General features: G+C 38.9%; 1 protein-coding gene across 1 annotated transcript in view; it reads left to right on the forward strand.

The window, feature by feature from the left end:
* Positions 1 to 19,114, forward strand: part of nup210 (nucleoporin 210) — a 54,868-nt gene that overhangs the window by 15,362 nt on the left and 20,392 nt on the right. The window contains exons 13-25 of the mRNA XM_079588016.1: positions 1,440 to 1,629; positions 4,104 to 4,249; positions 4,329 to 4,547; positions 7,847 to 8,020; positions 8,616 to 8,808; positions 9,934 to 10,040; positions 11,750 to 11,854; positions 11,934 to 12,035; positions 14,930 to 15,058; positions 15,155 to 15,282; positions 15,361 to 15,496; positions 16,063 to 16,125; positions 18,059 to 18,238. Coding sequence (XP_079444142.1) covers positions 1,440 to 1,629; positions 4,104 to 4,249; positions 4,329 to 4,547; positions 7,847 to 8,020; positions 8,616 to 8,808; positions 9,934 to 10,040; positions 11,750 to 11,854; positions 11,934 to 12,035; positions 14,930 to 15,058; positions 15,155 to 15,282; positions 15,361 to 15,496; positions 16,063 to 16,125; positions 18,059 to 18,238 — 1,872 coding nt within the window. The remainder of the gene's footprint in view (positions 1 to 1,439; positions 1,630 to 4,103; positions 4,250 to 4,328; positions 4,548 to 7,846; positions 8,021 to 8,615; positions 8,809 to 9,933; positions 10,041 to 11,749; positions 11,855 to 11,933; positions 12,036 to 14,929; positions 15,059 to 15,154; positions 15,283 to 15,360; positions 15,497 to 16,062; positions 16,126 to 18,058; positions 18,239 to 19,114) is intronic.

A 19,114-nucleotide genomic window follows, 5' to 3' on the forward strand; every position in this document is an offset into this window, starting at 1 on the left:
AAAGCGCTATATAAATGAAGATGACTTGACTTGACTTGACTATTATTTGTAAAAATGTAAATGTTGATTGCCATGAATATAGCCTTTGCTGCTGATATCGCATTAAATCTTAAATTAGTGCTTTGCAACGATTAATCGCTTCCAAAATAAAAGTTTGTTTACGTAATATATGTGTGTGTACTGTGTATAATTATTTTGTATATATAAATACACACACACACATGCATGTATATATCTAAGAATTGTTTTATATTTATATTAGGGATGCTCATTTCGGTTAATTTTCCCGACCGACAACCGCCGCTCGTTATCCGATTATTAACCGTTAACTGATAAGATTATAATATTGAATTTCCATTAAATAAAAATAAATTTAACGAGTGTCTGTGACCTCTGAAAAATACAACAAAAAATGATCACATGTTTATTGTAACGTGCAAACAGCAGCAGAACAGACCAACAGCAGAACCTGATCCACATGATCACGCAGCATTTCTGGCAGTGACAACAGAGAAAAACAGAATGAAATGATATATATATATATATAAAAAACTAAAATAGGCCTACACTAAATATATTTTTTAAACTTAAATAATTAACAAATTAAGATGACAGGAAGAAAACACTGAATCAGTTTGAAGCTTTGAAAAAACAGGGTTTTTTTCCCCATCAGTTTTTTCGTCAAATAAAAATAGCAGGCCTCAATCCACAGCTTGTCTAGCTCTTATTTAAAGTCACATGTCTACATGATGTGGGGTTAGTCTGGGTGTCTGATGGCACAGACGTCCCGGGAATACAGAGATAGCGTATCGCTAGAGTGATAAACTTCGGAAAGCGCCTTTCGTTTGCTTGTGGATGTTTGCTTCGCAAGTGATGTTGCATTGTACTTGCACTACTGCTTTATTTTAACACCACGTAGCATATTTTGCAAGTAACTTCGTCCCCTTTCTGTGGAAATGGTCCCACGCATTCGGCTACTTCTTTTTGCTTGCTTCATTTTGCTTGCTCAGCGAAATATGTCTTTAGGCGCACCCGTGAGTGAGTTAACAAATATAGGCTATATACTTTTTTTTTTTTAACCATGCAGCAAACAAACAACAACAACAAAAAAAGCTACAAATATCGAATTATTTTTTACTTTTAAACCGTTTAACTGATAGTATTAATCGGTCAAAATTTACATTCAGTTGACAGTTGTCAATATGAGCATCCCTAATTTATATATGAAATATTTATTTTTATTTATAATATAAATTATGTTTAAATATATAAACCGTATATACATACAAATATTTCTTAAATAAATACATGCATATACAAATGATACACAGTAAACACACATATATTATGTAAACACAAACTTTTATTTTGGACGTGATTAACCGTTGCCCAGCACTAAAATGAGTGAGTCATGAGTCTGGTTTCTGCTGTTCCTGCAGGTGTATGTGATCGAGCCGGTGGGCATGGAGTTCAGCCCGTGTGCAGTGGAGGCCCGTGTGGGCTTAAACCTGGACCTGCCGCTGCGAATCTTCGGCCAGCTGGCCGGGGAGCGAGTGACGCTCAGTGACTGCTCACACTTCGACATGCAGGTGGACATGGAGAGTCACGGCGTCTTCCAGCTGCTGGAGGGTGAGTCGAGCTCCTGCTAAAACTACAGAGTCTGTTTCTCGCATCGGACCGGGTCGTTCACCCACATATGAAGCTATTGTCTTCCTTTGAGCTGTTCCAAACCTGTATGATTTCCTTTCTTCTTCTGAACACAAAAGAAGGTATTTGGAAGAATAACCTAACAGTCACGGTTTACTTTCACTTATGACACATACAACTGTTTACCAGGATATTATATTTTGACATCATTTTGTGTATTTGTCTGTTCAAGCGCAAGAAGACATGAAAGAGAACTCGGTTCAGTATTCGTGCACTGATGTGCTTTACGTGTGTGTGCTCAGAAAACAGTGCGTGAGTGCCGAATCTCATTCGAATCTTCTTGTGCTTGAATGGTTTAAAACCACATTAAAATGTGCACACAGGAATCGATGAGAGAAATTTAAACGTGTCTTTTATAACTAGTATCTGATTCCTGACCTTAAAGGAGAATGATGATGTTAATTCAACAAGCGCACAGACCTGTATTTACTTCCTGTTTTTGGTCGAAGTCCAAAGTAGTCGACTGTCGAGTTCACGCGCGTGATCATAGGTAACTAAACCTATGTGCGTGAACTCGACAGTCGACTACTTTGGACTTCGACCGAAAACAGGAAGTAAATACAGGTCTGTGCGCTTGTTGAATTAACATCATTTTTATTCATATCTTTCACATCTACTGCAGTCAGATTCACTCGTGTTCACTCTGAAGTTATCATCTAACATGGCTGGGCACTTGTGTGACACATCAAGGATGTTAAGACTAAGAACTGGTTAAGTTTAAAACGTGCCCCATTCAAGTCAACAGGGTGCACATTTTAAAAAGAGGATAACACAGTGTAGGCAACACCGATTTTTGTTGTTGTTCTCTGTATTGACAGCACTCCAAATTTACAAAAAAAATTAGCTCAATGTTAAAATTGACCGGAGTTCTCCTTTAAGGATCCGATTCCGGCTTATTGTGCTCAATTACTTGTTTTAATATCATGTACAGCCCACTCTTTATTTTCTCATTCGTGCATTTATTTATTTTTTTCAATTTATCACACTTAAGTGTCAATGATTTTTAGTACTGTGCTATGTGGCTATATTTGCAAACCACGGTATAAACAACTACAGCAAAATCTCTAACGATTATATTAGGGCTGTCCGTTAAACGCGTTATTAACGGCGTTAACTCAAACCCATTTTAACGGCGTCAATTTTTTTATCGCGAGATTAACGCCTAGCAAACTTTGTCGTTTTTTTCACATGCTTTTGCAACAACTAGTAACGTTATTAAAACTACAACGCCACACCGGATCTAGCTAGACCAGAAACAAAACAACAGCGCGCCGCACACACTGGTTTGGGCTTGCGATGCGAACCGGCCAAAGAGTGGACGAGAAGCGCAGCGCTCAGCCGCGTCTAGGACAACTCGTATCGTACAGCGGACGCACACTTTCTCAGTTTATGGCCAGCAATAAAAACGCAGAATGGCGCCGCCGGTGTGTGTGCACTCATAGAGAATAATGTGTTCGAATTTTAAATATGCGGCGCTGCGCTTCTCGTCCGGTGTGCGTTCCCTTTAACGTTACGTTTTGAGTGGATGAATGATGAGCGCGAGACGCCGAAATGGATGCCAATAAGATTCTGAATGGAAAGTTTACTTTTAAAAAGTTGCCAAATGGTTCAATTGACAAGACCAAAGTGATCTGTGTTTTGTCGTTGTAAACTGAGCTATCATCGCACACGTCCAGTCTGAAATACCACTTGATGGTCAAGCACACACACACACACACACACACACACACACACACACACCGCTGATGCAATCTCCGCCCACTCGTCAATATCAGTAACGTTACCTCGTCAGTATTTCTTTCACCCTTTTATTGATGGACAGTGTTACATTGTGTGAGAGATTATTTGCTCCAAGTGAGAATGTTAGTGTGAAATTGAACACAGTATATCAATGTTGTTTTCAATATTTGCACAAAGCAAGCCGATCCACTTTTCCATGTTGATAAGAGCATTAAAATGAGAAAAAAAATAATGGGACAAAAAGAAATCTAGAGACATTTAGAATAGATAAAAATGTGAGATTAATCGCGAGTTAACTATGACATTAATACGATTAATCGCGATTAAATATTTTAATCGTTTGACAGCCCTAATATATATATCATCATAACTCCCAGCCCATCCTGAAATACAAAGGTCAAATGTGTTCTGCATAATGAGAACATTTTTCACAGCAGGTGATTTGAAGTCCTGCATTAATGGTCTTCATATGCGGAAATTACAAATAATGTCTTGAAACTCCATTTGTGTTATTTAAGAGATACAAATATGATTTCATGGTATTAATATTGGCAGATTTAACAGAAGCAAGCAAAGTGTTATGTCACGGCGAATCCAAGTGTGTGTAGAGTTGTACTCTTGCAGTATGTTTTGAGAGTGTGTGTGTGTGTCTTCAGGTAGACTTGCTCCAGGTCAGGGCCACTGCAGCGGAGTTCGCGTTAAGGCCTTGACCCCTGGTTACACCAACCTGTTGGTCAGCTATACCCACAGTAATGTTCACCTCAGTGCAAAGATCACCATTGCTGCCTACCCGCCTCTCAAGGTAAGATGTTTGAACATGCTTTTAAAGATGGAGGAGTGGGCAGTGAACTGTAGATGACGTGCCTCCTCGTCTTCGGCAGCCGGTTGACCCTGTGGCTGTGGCTGTGGTGACGTTGGGCTCCTCTAAAGACATGCTGTTTGAAGGAGGCCCGAGGCCCTGGGTGCTAGAGCCGTCCAAGTTCTTCAGGAACCTGACGGCGGAGGACCACAGCAGCGTCGCGCTGTCTCTGCAGGGCCCTGCCTCGCGATCCTACTCCAGACATCTGGTCAGAGCCACATGCAGAGCTCTGGGAGAACAGGTACCGTCGCCTATGATCATGTCCTGCAGACCTGGGGTGTTCAGATAAAGGCCGAGAGCTCCGGTCTCTATATCTCCTTCCCAGCGGAGGTCTGGACTATACTGGTTTGGACCCGTTATACATTTCCATCAAGGCAGCCAGTGTACTTTGTAAAAGAAAATTCCTTAACTTTTGTTTACCAACGATTTACCCCAAAAAAGTAAATATTTCTCCCAACTAGATATGAATTTATGGTAACACTTTACTGTGTGAATAAGACTGGCATGACACCTTCATAATCATGACATGACACATGTCATGAATATAAAGGAGGTTTTATGCATGTTTATGACAACTGTCAATAAGTGTCATTCACAAATTATGACATTTTTAATGCAAATATGACATTGTTTGAGATGTTTTTGTTATGACAACTTGACATAACTCAGCTCATAACTCAGCTCAGCTTAACTCAGCTTTATGGGTTAACATTACATTAAACTGTCATGAGGTTTTGACATTGGCTGTCATGAGGCCATTATAAATGTCATGAATATTTTTCTTGACCTCAACTACAGTGGTACAAATTGAACTTGTCATGACAGCCAATGTCAAAACCAAATACATAACAGTAATGTAATATTAACCCATAAAGCTGAGTGGTTTCTTAAGTTTGATAATTAATCTGCTATGTCATGTTTATGACATATTTATGACAGGTTGTGTTGTCTTAGTAATGTCAAGTTGTCATGACAAATACACTGACAGGTTATGATGTATTGGTTTATGTCAAGGTGTCATAACAAAAACATCTCAATGTCATATTTGCATTAAAAATGTCATTATTGAGCGAATGACACTTAATGACAGTTGTCATAAACATCATAAAACCTCCTTCATGTGTCATGTCATGATTATGAAGGTGTCATGTCAGTCTTATGCACACCCCTTCAAGTAAAGTGTTACCGAATTTATTTTAATTTTCAGGGAAACCAGACTGAGGCCGGGATCTCCTTTTCAGCTGAGCCCTGTGAAACATGTGAACATATACAACGTCATATAATGAGAAATACATACACAAAAAAGACAACCACATCAACAAAAACAATCACAAACACATGAAACCTCTTATAAATCCTCCAATACCTTTTTAAAATGACCCAGGGACACGAGATTGTTTATCTGAAGTTTGAACTGCAATTTGTTCCATATATATGGGGCAAAATAACTAAATGCAGACCTGCCCAGCTCTGTTGATCTGGTTAAAATGTTTGTATGTCATAAAAAGCAAAGAAGATATGTAAGGAGGTAGTTTTAAAAGAAGTGCTTTGTTAATAAAAAGAAGAGTTTCTCACAGCAAGAGAGGTCCATCCCACATGTTGGTATAACATACAGTGATGAGTTTTATAGTTATCACCAGTGATAAGCCTAACTGCACAGTGATGTATAGCATCAAGAGGTTTAATGTGGCAGTTGAAGCGTGCATATAAATGATGTCACCATAATCTAGGACAGACGTAAAGTGGCCTGAATAATTAGTCTTCTGTGAAGAGACGAAAAAGCCCTGTTTCTATAAACAAACCCCATTTAGATTTTTAGCTTTTTACTAAGTTCATTAATATGCTTTTTACTAAGTTCATTAATATGCTTTTTACTAAGTTCAGTAATGTGCTTTTTACTAAGTTCAGTAATATGCTTTTTACTAAGTTCAGTAATGTGCTTTTTACTAAGTTCAGTAATATGCTTTTTACTAAGTTCAGTAATATGCTTTTTACTAAGTTCAGTAATATGCTTTTTACTAAGTTCAGTAATATGCTTTTTACTAAGTTCAGTAATGTGCTTTTTACTAAGTTCAGTAATGTGCTTTTTACTAAGTTCAGTAATATGCTTTTTAAAAGAGAGCCTGTCATCTAACTATACACCTAGATATTTATATACGGAGACCTGTTCAATTGGAGTACCATTCAGGCTAGTAAGTACAAAAGTGTTTCTTACGGAAAGTTTTGTAAAATATAAATAGGTTAGCTCAGATGTATGTTATTTTTATTTATTTATTTATTTTACATTAGACACCTACGTGTATGGCACATACTGGGGTGCAGGTTTACCTCTTAAGAAAAGTACAGGCCATTTTTATATTTTACTTCGAAGCAATAAACTATTAGATTACGTACATTGTTACGTACAAAACTAAGTTAACTAGTCATTTATGTTTTTTTTCTCTTAATCATTTTCCAAATTCTAACATTGTTTATTATGAATTACTCTTTATATGCTGATTAATAATGTTAATGTATAAAAAAGTTTAAAGACGCCACATCAACTTGTCAAACCTGGTTTGGTTAAATAGTCAGAGTAATCTGTATGACAGATCAAGATAATTGTATTCGCTGCATTCTTGTTTTCTGCAGTGTTTTAGAGAAAGTATCTATTGTGGCTCGCCGTGTTTCTGCTACTGTTGTTAAAATAACCGTGTCGTCTGCAGCTCTAAAAGGATTAGTTAAATTTAAAAAAAACTTTTGCTGATAATTTACTCACCCCCTTGTCATCCAAGATGTCCATGTCTTTCTTTCTTCAGTCGAATAGAAATTAAGGTTTTTGATGAAAACATTTCTCCATATAATGGACGTCAATGGGCCCCAAACGGGTCAAGGTCCTTTTCAACGTAATTGTGTATTATGTGATGTCACGAACGCGCAACACAGAACAGAGCAAGGCGAGCATTTGTGCTTATAAAACTTAAACTTTTTTATTTATTTTTGAAATGACGATGGTTTCGCTAGATAAGACCCGTATTCATCGTCTGGTGTCGTTTAAAGCCCGTTGAAGCGGCGCTGACACTGTCATCTGGACCTTGACCCGTTTGGGGCCCATTGACGTCCATTATATGGAGAAATGTGTTCATCAAAAACCTTCATTTCTTTTCGACTGAAGAAAGAAAGACATGGACATCTTGGATGACATCGGGGTGAGTAAATTATCAGCAAAAGTTTTTTTTAAAGTGAACTAATCCTTTAATGTGTTGCTTTACGAGGGAAAGAGAAGCAATGTGCACGGAGTGGAAAGGGCTTGAATGAAGCACTTCTGGCTCTAGATAAAAAATATTATAGATATAGCTCCGAAAGATCATTCCCATAAACAACCCTGAGTGCTTGTGGTGTGAACCGCTCCAATGTTTGACGCGCTGCTCACTTTAATCTGTAGAAACGGTTAAATGGAGCAATTATCCGGTCCGGATGGGACCAGTCCGCTGGTCTAGACTATCCAGTAGGAATGTGGATTGATATGTTTGAAATGTTCAAATAATTGTGTCTTCGCAGATCTTAGCAGTGACTGTTGGAAACCAGCCCACCATGACAAACCCCTTCCCTGCTGTGGAACCAGCGGTTGTGAAATTTGTGTGTGCTCCTCCATCACGCCTCACGCTGACCCCCATTTACATGAGCCCACAGCTGGACGTGTCCTGTCCTCTGCTGCAGCAGAACAAGCAAGTGGTGAGCAGTCCAGCGCTCAGTCTGTGGTCCTATAATGCCCTTTACACAAGATGTCCTCAGTGTGTATGGGAAGGTTTAGCTCAAAATACCCCACAGATTTTTTCTATAGCATGTGAAAATTGGGTTAGGGCTAAAAAAAACTGCAAATTGTAAAAGAAAATGCCTTTTATGTTCAAACCGGAGTCAGACAAAGGATGGAGAGACTCAAGAAGAAGTGACAACATGGATGCAACTGGACATTTCTGAATTGTTAGTTGATGAATTTATTTCATTGATTAGCATATTCTGTCTTGATAATCTATAAATCGTGTTCCGGGGGCGGGGTTTATGTAAATATTGGGGTTGGTGATGTCACTAACCCGTGAAGAAGCTCGTGTAGTTCCTACCAGCCGTTTGTTGAAAAGTCCTTGAAAAGTGATTTCTGTGATAGCAAATATCTCCCTTTGTTCTGAACTGTGAGCGTCGTGACTTTGCAGATGTTGTTCATGATCAAACAGCAACATTACACACTAACTACAGTTAGAAAAGTGAAATCATAGTCAACCACCCCTTTAGCGTGACAGGAAGTTCAGTGGCATGTGTGCTTGTTCTGCAGGTGCCCGTGTCTAACTACCACAACCCAGAGCTGGATGTGTCGGCCTTCGACCAGCAGGGCAGGAGGTTTGATAACTTCAGCTCGTTGAGCATGATCTGGGAGTCCTCCAGAGTCTCGCTGGCCAGCATCGAGCCGACCATGCCCATGACACTACACCTGCACGAGGACGACAGCAAGCAGAAGAAGCTTCACGGTACCTTATAATCAATACTCAGATCATTGATAATTATGAATACAAATATGTATTAGAGAAGGATGGTATAGCAGAAATCCTAACACTGAGTCATTTTATAATTCCATATATTACAATAAATCAATTTAAACATGATCATAAAATTATAGCTGAAACATATAGTTGATAATATATATTTTTTTCACTTTATTTTTTTTTATCATAAAGATTTTGCACATTTATCAGTTTACATTGGAGGCATACTTTTCTGACATTTATCTGCTAAAAGACAGACTTATCTGATTCAAAAACAGAAATAAAGTGTGAATTATGCACTTTTTCAAACAAATAATTTAGTCCAAGAACAAAATAAATTTAGCATCAAGTATTGCCTCGCATACATGTTGGCTTTTTGGGAATGCATGTAGAAAAAAAACACAAGTAATAAAAAGAGAGAGAAAAAAAAGGAGAAAACTATATACAAAAGGTACAAGTGGATATAATCTCGTATTTTGCTTACTACAGTTTGTTTCAATCCTCTCTCTCCTGTTGTCCACTCCCATCCCAACCCTGTGTCGTCTGCCCACGCTGCTCAGCCATAGTGGATCATATTTACACAAAAATACCCAGAAAGCCCAAAATGTCAAGTCACCTTTATTGATATAGTGCTTTTTACAATACAGATTGTTTCAAAGCAGCTTCACAGTGATAACATGAACAGTTTGTTTCCGATAAGTAAGTTCAGTGATGGTTCATTTTTCTTGTAAAAAAGTGATTCATTTAATTCATTTATATATATATATATAGCCGCTCTGGAGAAAAAAGTGATGACATCGAGCAGCTCAGTTCAGTTCTCATATAATGGTGTCAATGCAGACAGAACTATAATATTGAGTATTAAGTGTCACCAACTAAGCAAGACAGAAGCCAAAGGCGACATGATAGTACTACAAGTATCAGAGTATAAGAATAAGCATAATTGTGTACATAAAGTATTAATTTTGACATGCCTATATAGCACATAACCATTATAAACACTATTTTTAAAAAATTCAACATATTTAATCAACTGGTTCACACACTTCTACTTCTGACGGTATCATGGCGCTCCGTCCTAATGTCTGTGATGTGTTGTGTTTCCCACAGGTCATCAGACGGTGCTGGTGCATCATGAGTCGGGCGTGGCAGCGATCACGGTGACCGCGGTGGGCTATCAGACACCGCACCTGGAGCACGCCGCGGTGCCCAGTGGAGTGAGTCTGCCTTCATATCTCAAAGGGGTTTTTAAAACCTCAACCAAATCCACAATAGATCGACTCCAAAACATGGCCAGGAATACAATATAAGATTGCGGTCGATATGCACGCTTATTCGTTTATCTTTTTTTGACGCAAAGCCTTCGAGGCCAGTTCACACAGAACGCTTTTTTGTGGAATGACTCGGTTTTTAAAAAGTTTCACTTCTTTTACTTGAGCGCCAGGTTTTTAAAATGCTGTGTGATGGCGTAGACGTGAACGCAGCGGTCAAACATCCGTCTGGCTCATGTAACCAGAGAGAAGCCAACACATTCTTTAATGAATGTATCTAATTATAACTGTCAGGTTCAGTAAGAGCCCATCGTCATCTCTTGTATTAGCTCAAAAAGCTGCTTGGAGATAAAGATAATAACTAATACACACAATGCTTGCTTATTAATGTGTTTATTCTTGTTGGCAAGTGTTTTTTTAAATTAGGATAACTTATTTATTGTGGCTGTCTTGTTTTTTTTAAAGTAAGCCTAAAAGTAGGATAAAAGTACGTGACTGCGATGTTATTTCTGCTCCAGCTCTCTGATGCACACACAGTAATACGTCAGTGTCATTTCGTTCACTTCTGGTGGATATAGCCTGAAACTAGCGCTGCCAGAGCCGTGTGGCGGCAGGAGGGCGTGGGTCCGCTGGGTCTCTGGTTGAGCGATCGGCATCAGGCCCGATCCTCCACTTCTGCAGATCATGAGCCGCCTCGTTTCCTCCGCAGGAAATGACCAACTCTCTCTAACCACAGCGTCACCACAGTTACCGTTGCCAACAACAGAGCTAACAGCACAGGAAGCTGAAACGCACACGCTAGCTCTGTGCTAGCGCCTAGCCAGCAGTTTACAGCGACTGGCAGACGCTTGCTAACTGAAGAGCTTAATTTCAAAGGCTCTTCTTGGCAGCAATTTTATTCTTATCCTGATTCTCCTAGCATGTTGCTAAGATAACGATAAGGAAAAGTCCTCTTACTGGTGGTCGACCAATATATCACAAAGACGAAATATCAGCTAAGTTTTGGCTTTGGCAAGTTTTTCTGTTTGGCCAATTAAATGTTGTGAGCTGGACTTTTATTTTGACAGTATTGAGAACCAAGACACCAATTCTGGCTTCATTAGTTTGCCATCTTTGTTTAACAGATTTGTCTATTAATAGATAAGCAAACCTTTTTATATATACCGTTGCCATTCTGAAATTCAGCATTTATATAGTTTAAAGAAGTCTTTAAATGCCTGTTAAACATGTAATTCCACAAACTTGGGGAAATCCAGCTGAAGAGCTCATCGTAACCCGTTCACCTGTCCGCTTGTTCTGTGTCCGTGTGGACTAGATGTGCACAGGAGAGACCGGCGGCACCGCACATCAGATTACAGAATCAAGTAGTTGCTATCTAAAGTATAAATCAGAAATCAAACATCTCAAATGGATAAACTTTCGAATAAAGATTATGTAGTAAATATTAAGTGAAATAAATCTAAATATTATTATGCTTGTGTTATTTACTATTGCTAAAGAATAGTCTGATATATTCATATATATATTGGCTTTATATCTGCTCTCTACGATATCAGCATAAGCCAGCATTTTTACTCATACGTATTGGATAATTTTGAACTGAGTGTAAATTGCAGCTCTGATTCATGTGTGTTGTGTTTACATGTGTGTGTTAGTTTGATCCTCTGAGCCCCGTCTCGGCCACGCTTGACCTTCTGTTGGTGGAGGACGTGAGGGTGACCCCTGACACCATCACCATATACAACCATCCCGATGTGGCGGTAAGATCTCTCTCACACACACACACACACACACGCTCTGCTGTGCCTGAGAGGGCCTGACACACACTCCTCTCTGCAGGCGGATCTGACTCTTCAGCAGGGCTCCGGCTATTTCTACATCAACGCCAGCGTTGGTGGAATCGCAGAGGTCACGTTTCAGGAGTCCCAGGGAATTGCTCAGGTAACATTATACAGCACTGTTCCCGGTTCAGTAGAAGATGAGCTCTGTCAGGGGGGTATTGGTGGTATTTTGTATTTCAGAAAACTATTTCAACTAAACGTTAGGCCTGGGTATCGTTGAATTCTAGCGATTCCGATCCTGCTCATCGATTCCCAGTATCGATTCCAATATGGTAGAAGATAATGAAGTCAAACATTTAGATAGCAAACATGTCTTTCTGCAAAACATTCTGTAGCTGAATACCATGAACATGAAAATCAGCAGCCTGAAGGACAACTAACTAATAACTAATAAACTAAACTAACTAATTTAAATTTCCAACATTGTTGAAGACAAGTATACAGTCAGTGCGATAAGAGCAACTAAGCAAATTCCAATATATATATCCAGTATATGGGATCCAATATACTGTTACTCATTGTTTACATTCACTTAAGACATAACTTTCTGTGTTTACCAGGATATTTTTACATAATTTTGTGTTTTAAATTTGTGTTTTTGTGTCATAATTTTATTTTGTCCGTCTAAGCGCAAGAAGACATGTTCAATGTTCAATTTATTTATAAAGCACATATTAATACAACAAAAGTTGACCACAGTGCTGTACATAGGATAAGATAACAATCATAAAATCACATTTCAGTTCGAAACATTGCCACAGACAACCTCAAAATCTGAGCGGCATTAATAACTATTCCACCACTAGCACAGCACTCATGAATGATCAAACGCCAGAGTGAAAAAATACGTTTTTAAGTGTCGTTTAAACTCCGTAAGAGAGGAACATTCCCTGATATATTGAGGTAAACTATTCTCCTCTCATTTTCCTGTACGTCCGCGGGACTACCAAGAGATTTAATGACTCGGAGCGCAGTGCTCTCTTTGGTTTATTTACCTGGATTAGATCAGCTATATATGTCGGAGCAATGCCACGTAGTGCTTTAAAAACTAATGAAAGTATCTTAAAATTAATCCTGTAGAAAACCGGCAACCAATGCAGTTCTCTTAATACAGGAGTGATATGATCATTTTTACGAGTGCCTGTCAAAAGTCTTGCGGCCGCATTTTGGACTAGTTGCAATCTGTTTAATCTTTTGTGTTGAACACCAAAGTACAATGCAGACTCGGGAGAACTCAGTTCAGTATTGATGCACTATATTACAGATCACCTTATTTAATAAGAAAAAGAGGAATTAATATTTGATCCCATGGGTTTAGATTATCATTGACCTGTAACTGTTCTATTCCCATTAAACAAGTGTGTTCTTATAAGTGTTATTGGCAGTGTATTAACCAGGAGAACATCTCTGCTCTAGACGACAGCTGAGGTGGACTCAGGCCTGGCTTCACAGACAGGGCTTAGATTGAGCCAGGATTAGGCCTTGGACACATTTATAAAGCTACTTAAATGCTCTAATTGAACTTAGAGAAACATTACTGGTGTGAATCTTGAGACATAACAGCGGCACTGATATATTTTAAGATGGTAATTATAAAGATACTAGTTGCGTTCAGTTAAAACGGCTCCAACTGTTCCCACACCAGGGGTAAAGCCTGACATGGGGACGTTTCAGATTAAATGTCAGCTGGTGAGTTTCGTGAAAACCGCAGTGTATAAAATAGCAGACAGCAAACATTGCAGATGTTAAGATCGATCAGTAGCGCTTTTAAGGCGAGACTGATTGGAGGGAAGGGTTCGTTTATATGATTGGATTTTTCTTTATGTGAACAATCGCTTTCTGGTATCCTTCACTTGTGAAAAATAAGTGTTTTATTGTTATTCGTGTGCACTTCAGTGTAGTGTACTTTAAACCTTCAAATAATATTTTTTTTAAACTGTACTTGCAGATACTATAAAGTTAATTAAATACAACCGCTTAAGTGCACTTAAATATATTACACTTTCATGTTTGTTACTTAAGTCCACTTTGCAATGTCAAATTAACTTTTTACCTTAAAGTACATTTTAATTCATTGTTTTATTAATCTTGTGTTGTATTTTGAATAGGGCTGTCAAAAGATTAATCGCGATTAATCGCATCCAAAATAAAAGTTTGTGTTTGCATAATATATGCGTGTCTACTGTGTAGAATTATTATGTATAAATACACACACATTCATGTATATATTTAAGAAATATTTGCATTTATATACTGTATATACATTTATATAATTTATATTTTATATAAATATTTATATATAAATATAACCAATTTTTCTTAAATATATACATGATTGTGTGTTTTTATATATATATATATATATATATATATATATATATATATATATATATATATAATTATACACAGTACACACACATATATTATGCAAACACAAACTTTTATTTTGGATGCGATTAATCTTTTGACAGCCCTACATTTGAAGTACACTTTTTTTTATGTTGATTAACGTACTAAAGCACATGTTAAGTACTTGATTATGTTTTTAACTATATTGTGTTTAATATTACTTTTAAAGTTAATATATTTTAAATGCACTAAATTGTAACATTTAATACCAAAAACATTAGTTTGTAATTGAGTATATTCTTTAAAAGTATATGTTTATAATGAGTGCTACTGAAAGCATGCTAAAGTGTATTTGCTTGTATGATGGGAAACTCGCTGGGCTTTACATGGTCACAACAGAAGTTTTAACTTTACACAGACAATATTAATGTCTTTCTGTTACACTGTTGTAAACTGAGGAATGAGTTAAAATGTTCTGTGAAATGCCCATTAAAGCTTAACTTGTGTTGAACCTGGAACATTGAAGTATTGCGCAAACTCTCTTAGTGAGCTGACTGCACAATACAAAGAGTTAATAACTTGTTTCTTCTGCACACTGTCAAATCAATGTCGTTTTGAATGTAATCTCATGTCGTTGTGACTCAGGTTGTCCCAGCTCAGGCGGGGGTCCTGCAGGTGATGGTGCATGACCTTTGTTTGACCTTTCCTTCCCCCGCTACGGCCACAGTTCACATCTCGGATATTCTGGAGGTTTATGTGCGTGTGGTCGACAAGGTTGGTGACACCCACTCAAAAAAAAAACTTGAATGTGATATTTTATGAAGTAGTTTTGAAATCAGAGGTGAAATTCAGATTACACATTGATTTTAGGTTGAGATCGGCAAGTCAGTCAAAGCATACGTTCGGGTTTTGGATGGCAACAAGAAGCCTTTCCTGTCCAAGTATTTCCCTGTCATGAACCTGAAGCTGAGGGCCGCGTCGTCCATCATATCTCTGCAGTGAGTAACCGATTCCCGATCTGCTTTACTCGCTGTGCTGGCGTCTGTGGAGGCTAATACACGTCTGTTGTTCGTCAGAACTCTGCCCGATTCAGCAGAAGAAGACACGGCCACGTTTCTGGTCAAAGGTCTGGTGATCGGACAAACCAGTGTGTCTGCTTTCGTCATTGACAAGAACGGCAGGAAAATCACCTCTGCACCCCAGCAAATTGAAGTAAGCTTCTTCTGTGCCGTCATTTACAGCTTTTTGAAGGATTGCTTCAAACTTTTTCATAGTCATACTACAAGCTGTTGAATGCTTGATTCTGATTGGTTTCTGAACGTACTAAGGTGTGCAATTCTGTTTCCAGTAAACGCACAGCTATTGTTGGTCCAGGCAGCATCACAACATTAGTTGACCACATTACAGTTTTATATCACTTCGCTAAATTATTCCATTTATTTATAAGTGTCTTTACAGCCTACGACAGCAAATGAACCAAGGCCGACACAAATACTCACAAACTATATTGTTTTCCCCACTAGATCACATTTCAATTAAAATAGTAAGTAATATGGAAATAACACGATTAAATGATATGGATGATAAATGGTAAAAATGATTGAATAATTGAATATAAATGATTGACTGTAAATAGTAGCTAAAGCGCATGGGGGGGGGGGGAAACACACATGTAAGATTGGCCTCTTGAAGCCACACCGTTACTTCTGAAAACTCGTAGTGGATCCTCAGATGATTCCTGAAGATTTCTCTCTTGCATGTGTTTCTGTGGTCTGTAGGTCTTTCCCCCGTTCAGACTGCTGCCCAGGAAAGTCACTCTAATAGTTGGAGCAATGATGCAGGTACGTAATTATTGTATTTATTCCAGAACATTTCAGTTTCTTTCCTCTTGTCTAGTGCACTCATATCTGGTGTGTAAATGAGCTGTTGCACACACACACACACACACACACACACACACACACACACACACACACACCACAAGCCAATACTGCATAGAAGTAGCTGCGTTTACATGGACACCTTTTCTTTTAGTTCAGAATTAAATAATTCTGGTGGATGAAACTGATCTGCAAAGTAATCACATTAATTAATCTTTTGATTTGCATGCATGTACTAGCCATAGCCACACACTAACTGTGCATGTGTGAAATTTGTCTACGATTTCACGAACAAATCATTGTTCATGATTCATAGCTATTGTACAAAAATGTATTCTAAAATGTACAAAAATATTTAATGCAAATTACTAAACCTCAAGCATGCAGTCACTCATTTAGAATATACTCCAAATTCATTGAGAACAAATTGTGAATATGCATGTGTTCTCGCATTAGTTCTCCTGTGCATATAAAAATGACCAGTCCACACAATAATTAGTGAATGAGACTGTGCTGGATGAGTGGATGATGGTCGACACAAGTCATGTTCTTCAGTGTTGAGAAGCACTGCACTCTGAGCCTGAGCCTGAAAGACAACATTTATGACATGATGTTTGTCAGTGGTCCTCCAACCAGCTTTTTTAATCTCTTAAAGGAGAACTCCGGCCAATTTTTAAGTTAATCTTGACCTTTGTGAGTACTGTCTATAGAAAAAAAACGAGCCGGATTGGTGCTTGCAGCACGGAGCTGCTACCGCTAATACCCAGAGCTCACTCAGCTAACGGCAGTTATGGGGCATATTCATAAAGAGTGTCTTTGTGCCTCTTAACAGACACAACATGCAATTAAAATGTCTGTCCAACATGAACAGGGTCCTTACATGACAACAAGATGCGTTTAGTAACTTATCCATTGTTTAAATTCACCTAAATAGTGTTTTAGAGACGGCTAGCTGTAGTCTCGCGCTGAAGTCCCGTGGGAACTCGCGTTGTAGCCGGTTGTGTGTGTGTGAAGAGTGTGAGGCTAGTTCTTCGTCTGTATACTCGGGTTCGAATAAATAAGGACGACCATCAAACTCCAAAGCCTCTTCCATGTGTTCAAAATCTTCTATATTCTCCATAGTTACGTTACGAACCATTTCTTCTTCATTTGTGAGCAACTCCGATCATCACTCTTCACACACGACGCTCCTCCTCACACTCTTCACACACACGACGCTCCTCCTCCTGCACACTTCTATTTACCTTTCCCGGCTACAACGGGAGTTCCCACGGGACTTCAGCGCGAGACTACAGCTAGCCGTCTAAAACACTATTTAGCTGAATTTAAACAATGGCTAGATTGCTAAACGCATCTTGTTGTCATGTAAGGACCCTGTTCATGTTGGACAGACATTTTAATTGCATTTTGTGTCTGTTAAGAGGCACAAAAACACTCTTTATGAATATGCCCTCATAACTGCCGTTAGCTGAGTGAGCTCTGGGTATTAGCGGTAGCAGCTCCATGTTGCAAGCACCAATCCGGTTTGGGTTTTTTCTATAGACAGAACTCACAAAGGTATAACGATCAAGATTAACTTAAAAATTGCCCAGAGTTCTCCTTTAATGTGGAGAACTATAGAGCTACATCTGTAGATCTACTCTATAGAGCTACATCTGTGCATGAAGCGTCATGACGCCATTACTGCATCAGTGTTGAACATGCACATCCCCGCTTCAGAAAGTAAAAGAAAAACGCATCCACTTTCTATCTCCTTATTTCATCTTCTCCATTCGCTCCGAGGCGTTTCTTTAACACGTGTGCCGCCTCACAGCACTCATCTGAGAGGTCTGTCATGTACACGTCTATGGTCGGTCTTCTGATGTCAGGGTGAATTGCATCTGTTCATTTATAGATCACATCAGAGGGAGGCCCGCAGCCGCAGTCCAACATCCTCTTCTCTCTCTCCCGGGACCACATCGCCTCGGTCAACAGCCTGGGGCACGTGCAGGGCCTGTCGGTGGGCAACATGAGCGTGACCGGCGTGGTTCAGGCGGTCGACACGGAGACGGGCAAACTAGTGGTGGTGTCAAAGGTGATGCTTCTCTGCAAACACATGTGGAGATTGGCGAAACCATTTTGAGCTGTGTGGTGAATGAGTTACAGGGATAGTTCACCCAAAAATGTAAATGGTCATCAGTTGTTCTCACTCATGTCGTTCCACACACAAGACTTTCTTTCAGCTCCAAAACACCAATGAAGATTTATTGTAATCTGCTCATTTCTGTTCTTCCATTGTAAGTCTATTCACCCAAAACGTTCATAACTCGACACATATAGACACAGATCGACACATATAGACACAGCTCAACATATATAGACACAGCTCAACACATATAGACACAGCTCGACACATATAGACACAGCTCGACACATATAGACACAGCTCGACACATATAGACACAGCTCGACACATATAGACACAGCTCAACACATATAGAACAGCTCAACACGTATAGATACAGCTCAACACATATAGATACAGCTCAACACATAGACACAGCTCAACACATATAGACATAACTCGACACATATAGACACAGCTCGACACATATAGACACAGCTCGACACATATAGACACAGCTCAACACGTATAGACACAGCTCAACACATATAGAACAGCTCAACACGTATAGATACAGCTCAACACATATAGACACAGCTCAACACATAGACACAGCTCAACACATATAGACACAGCTCAACACGTATAGATACAGCTCAACACGTATAGATACAGCTCAACACGTATAGATACAGCTTAACACATATAGACACAGCTCAACACATATAGAACAGCTCAACACATATAGATACAGCTCAACACATATAGAAACAGCTCGACACATATAGACACAGCTCAACACATATAGACACAGCTCAACACATATAGAACAGCTCAACACATATA

The sequence above is a fragment of the Phoxinus phoxinus genome (assembly GCF_949152265.1).
Source record: "Phoxinus phoxinus genome assembly, chromosome: 18".
NCBI classification, from domain to species: Eukaryota; Metazoa; Chordata; class Actinopteri; order Cypriniformes; family Leuciscidae; genus Phoxinus; species Phoxinus phoxinus.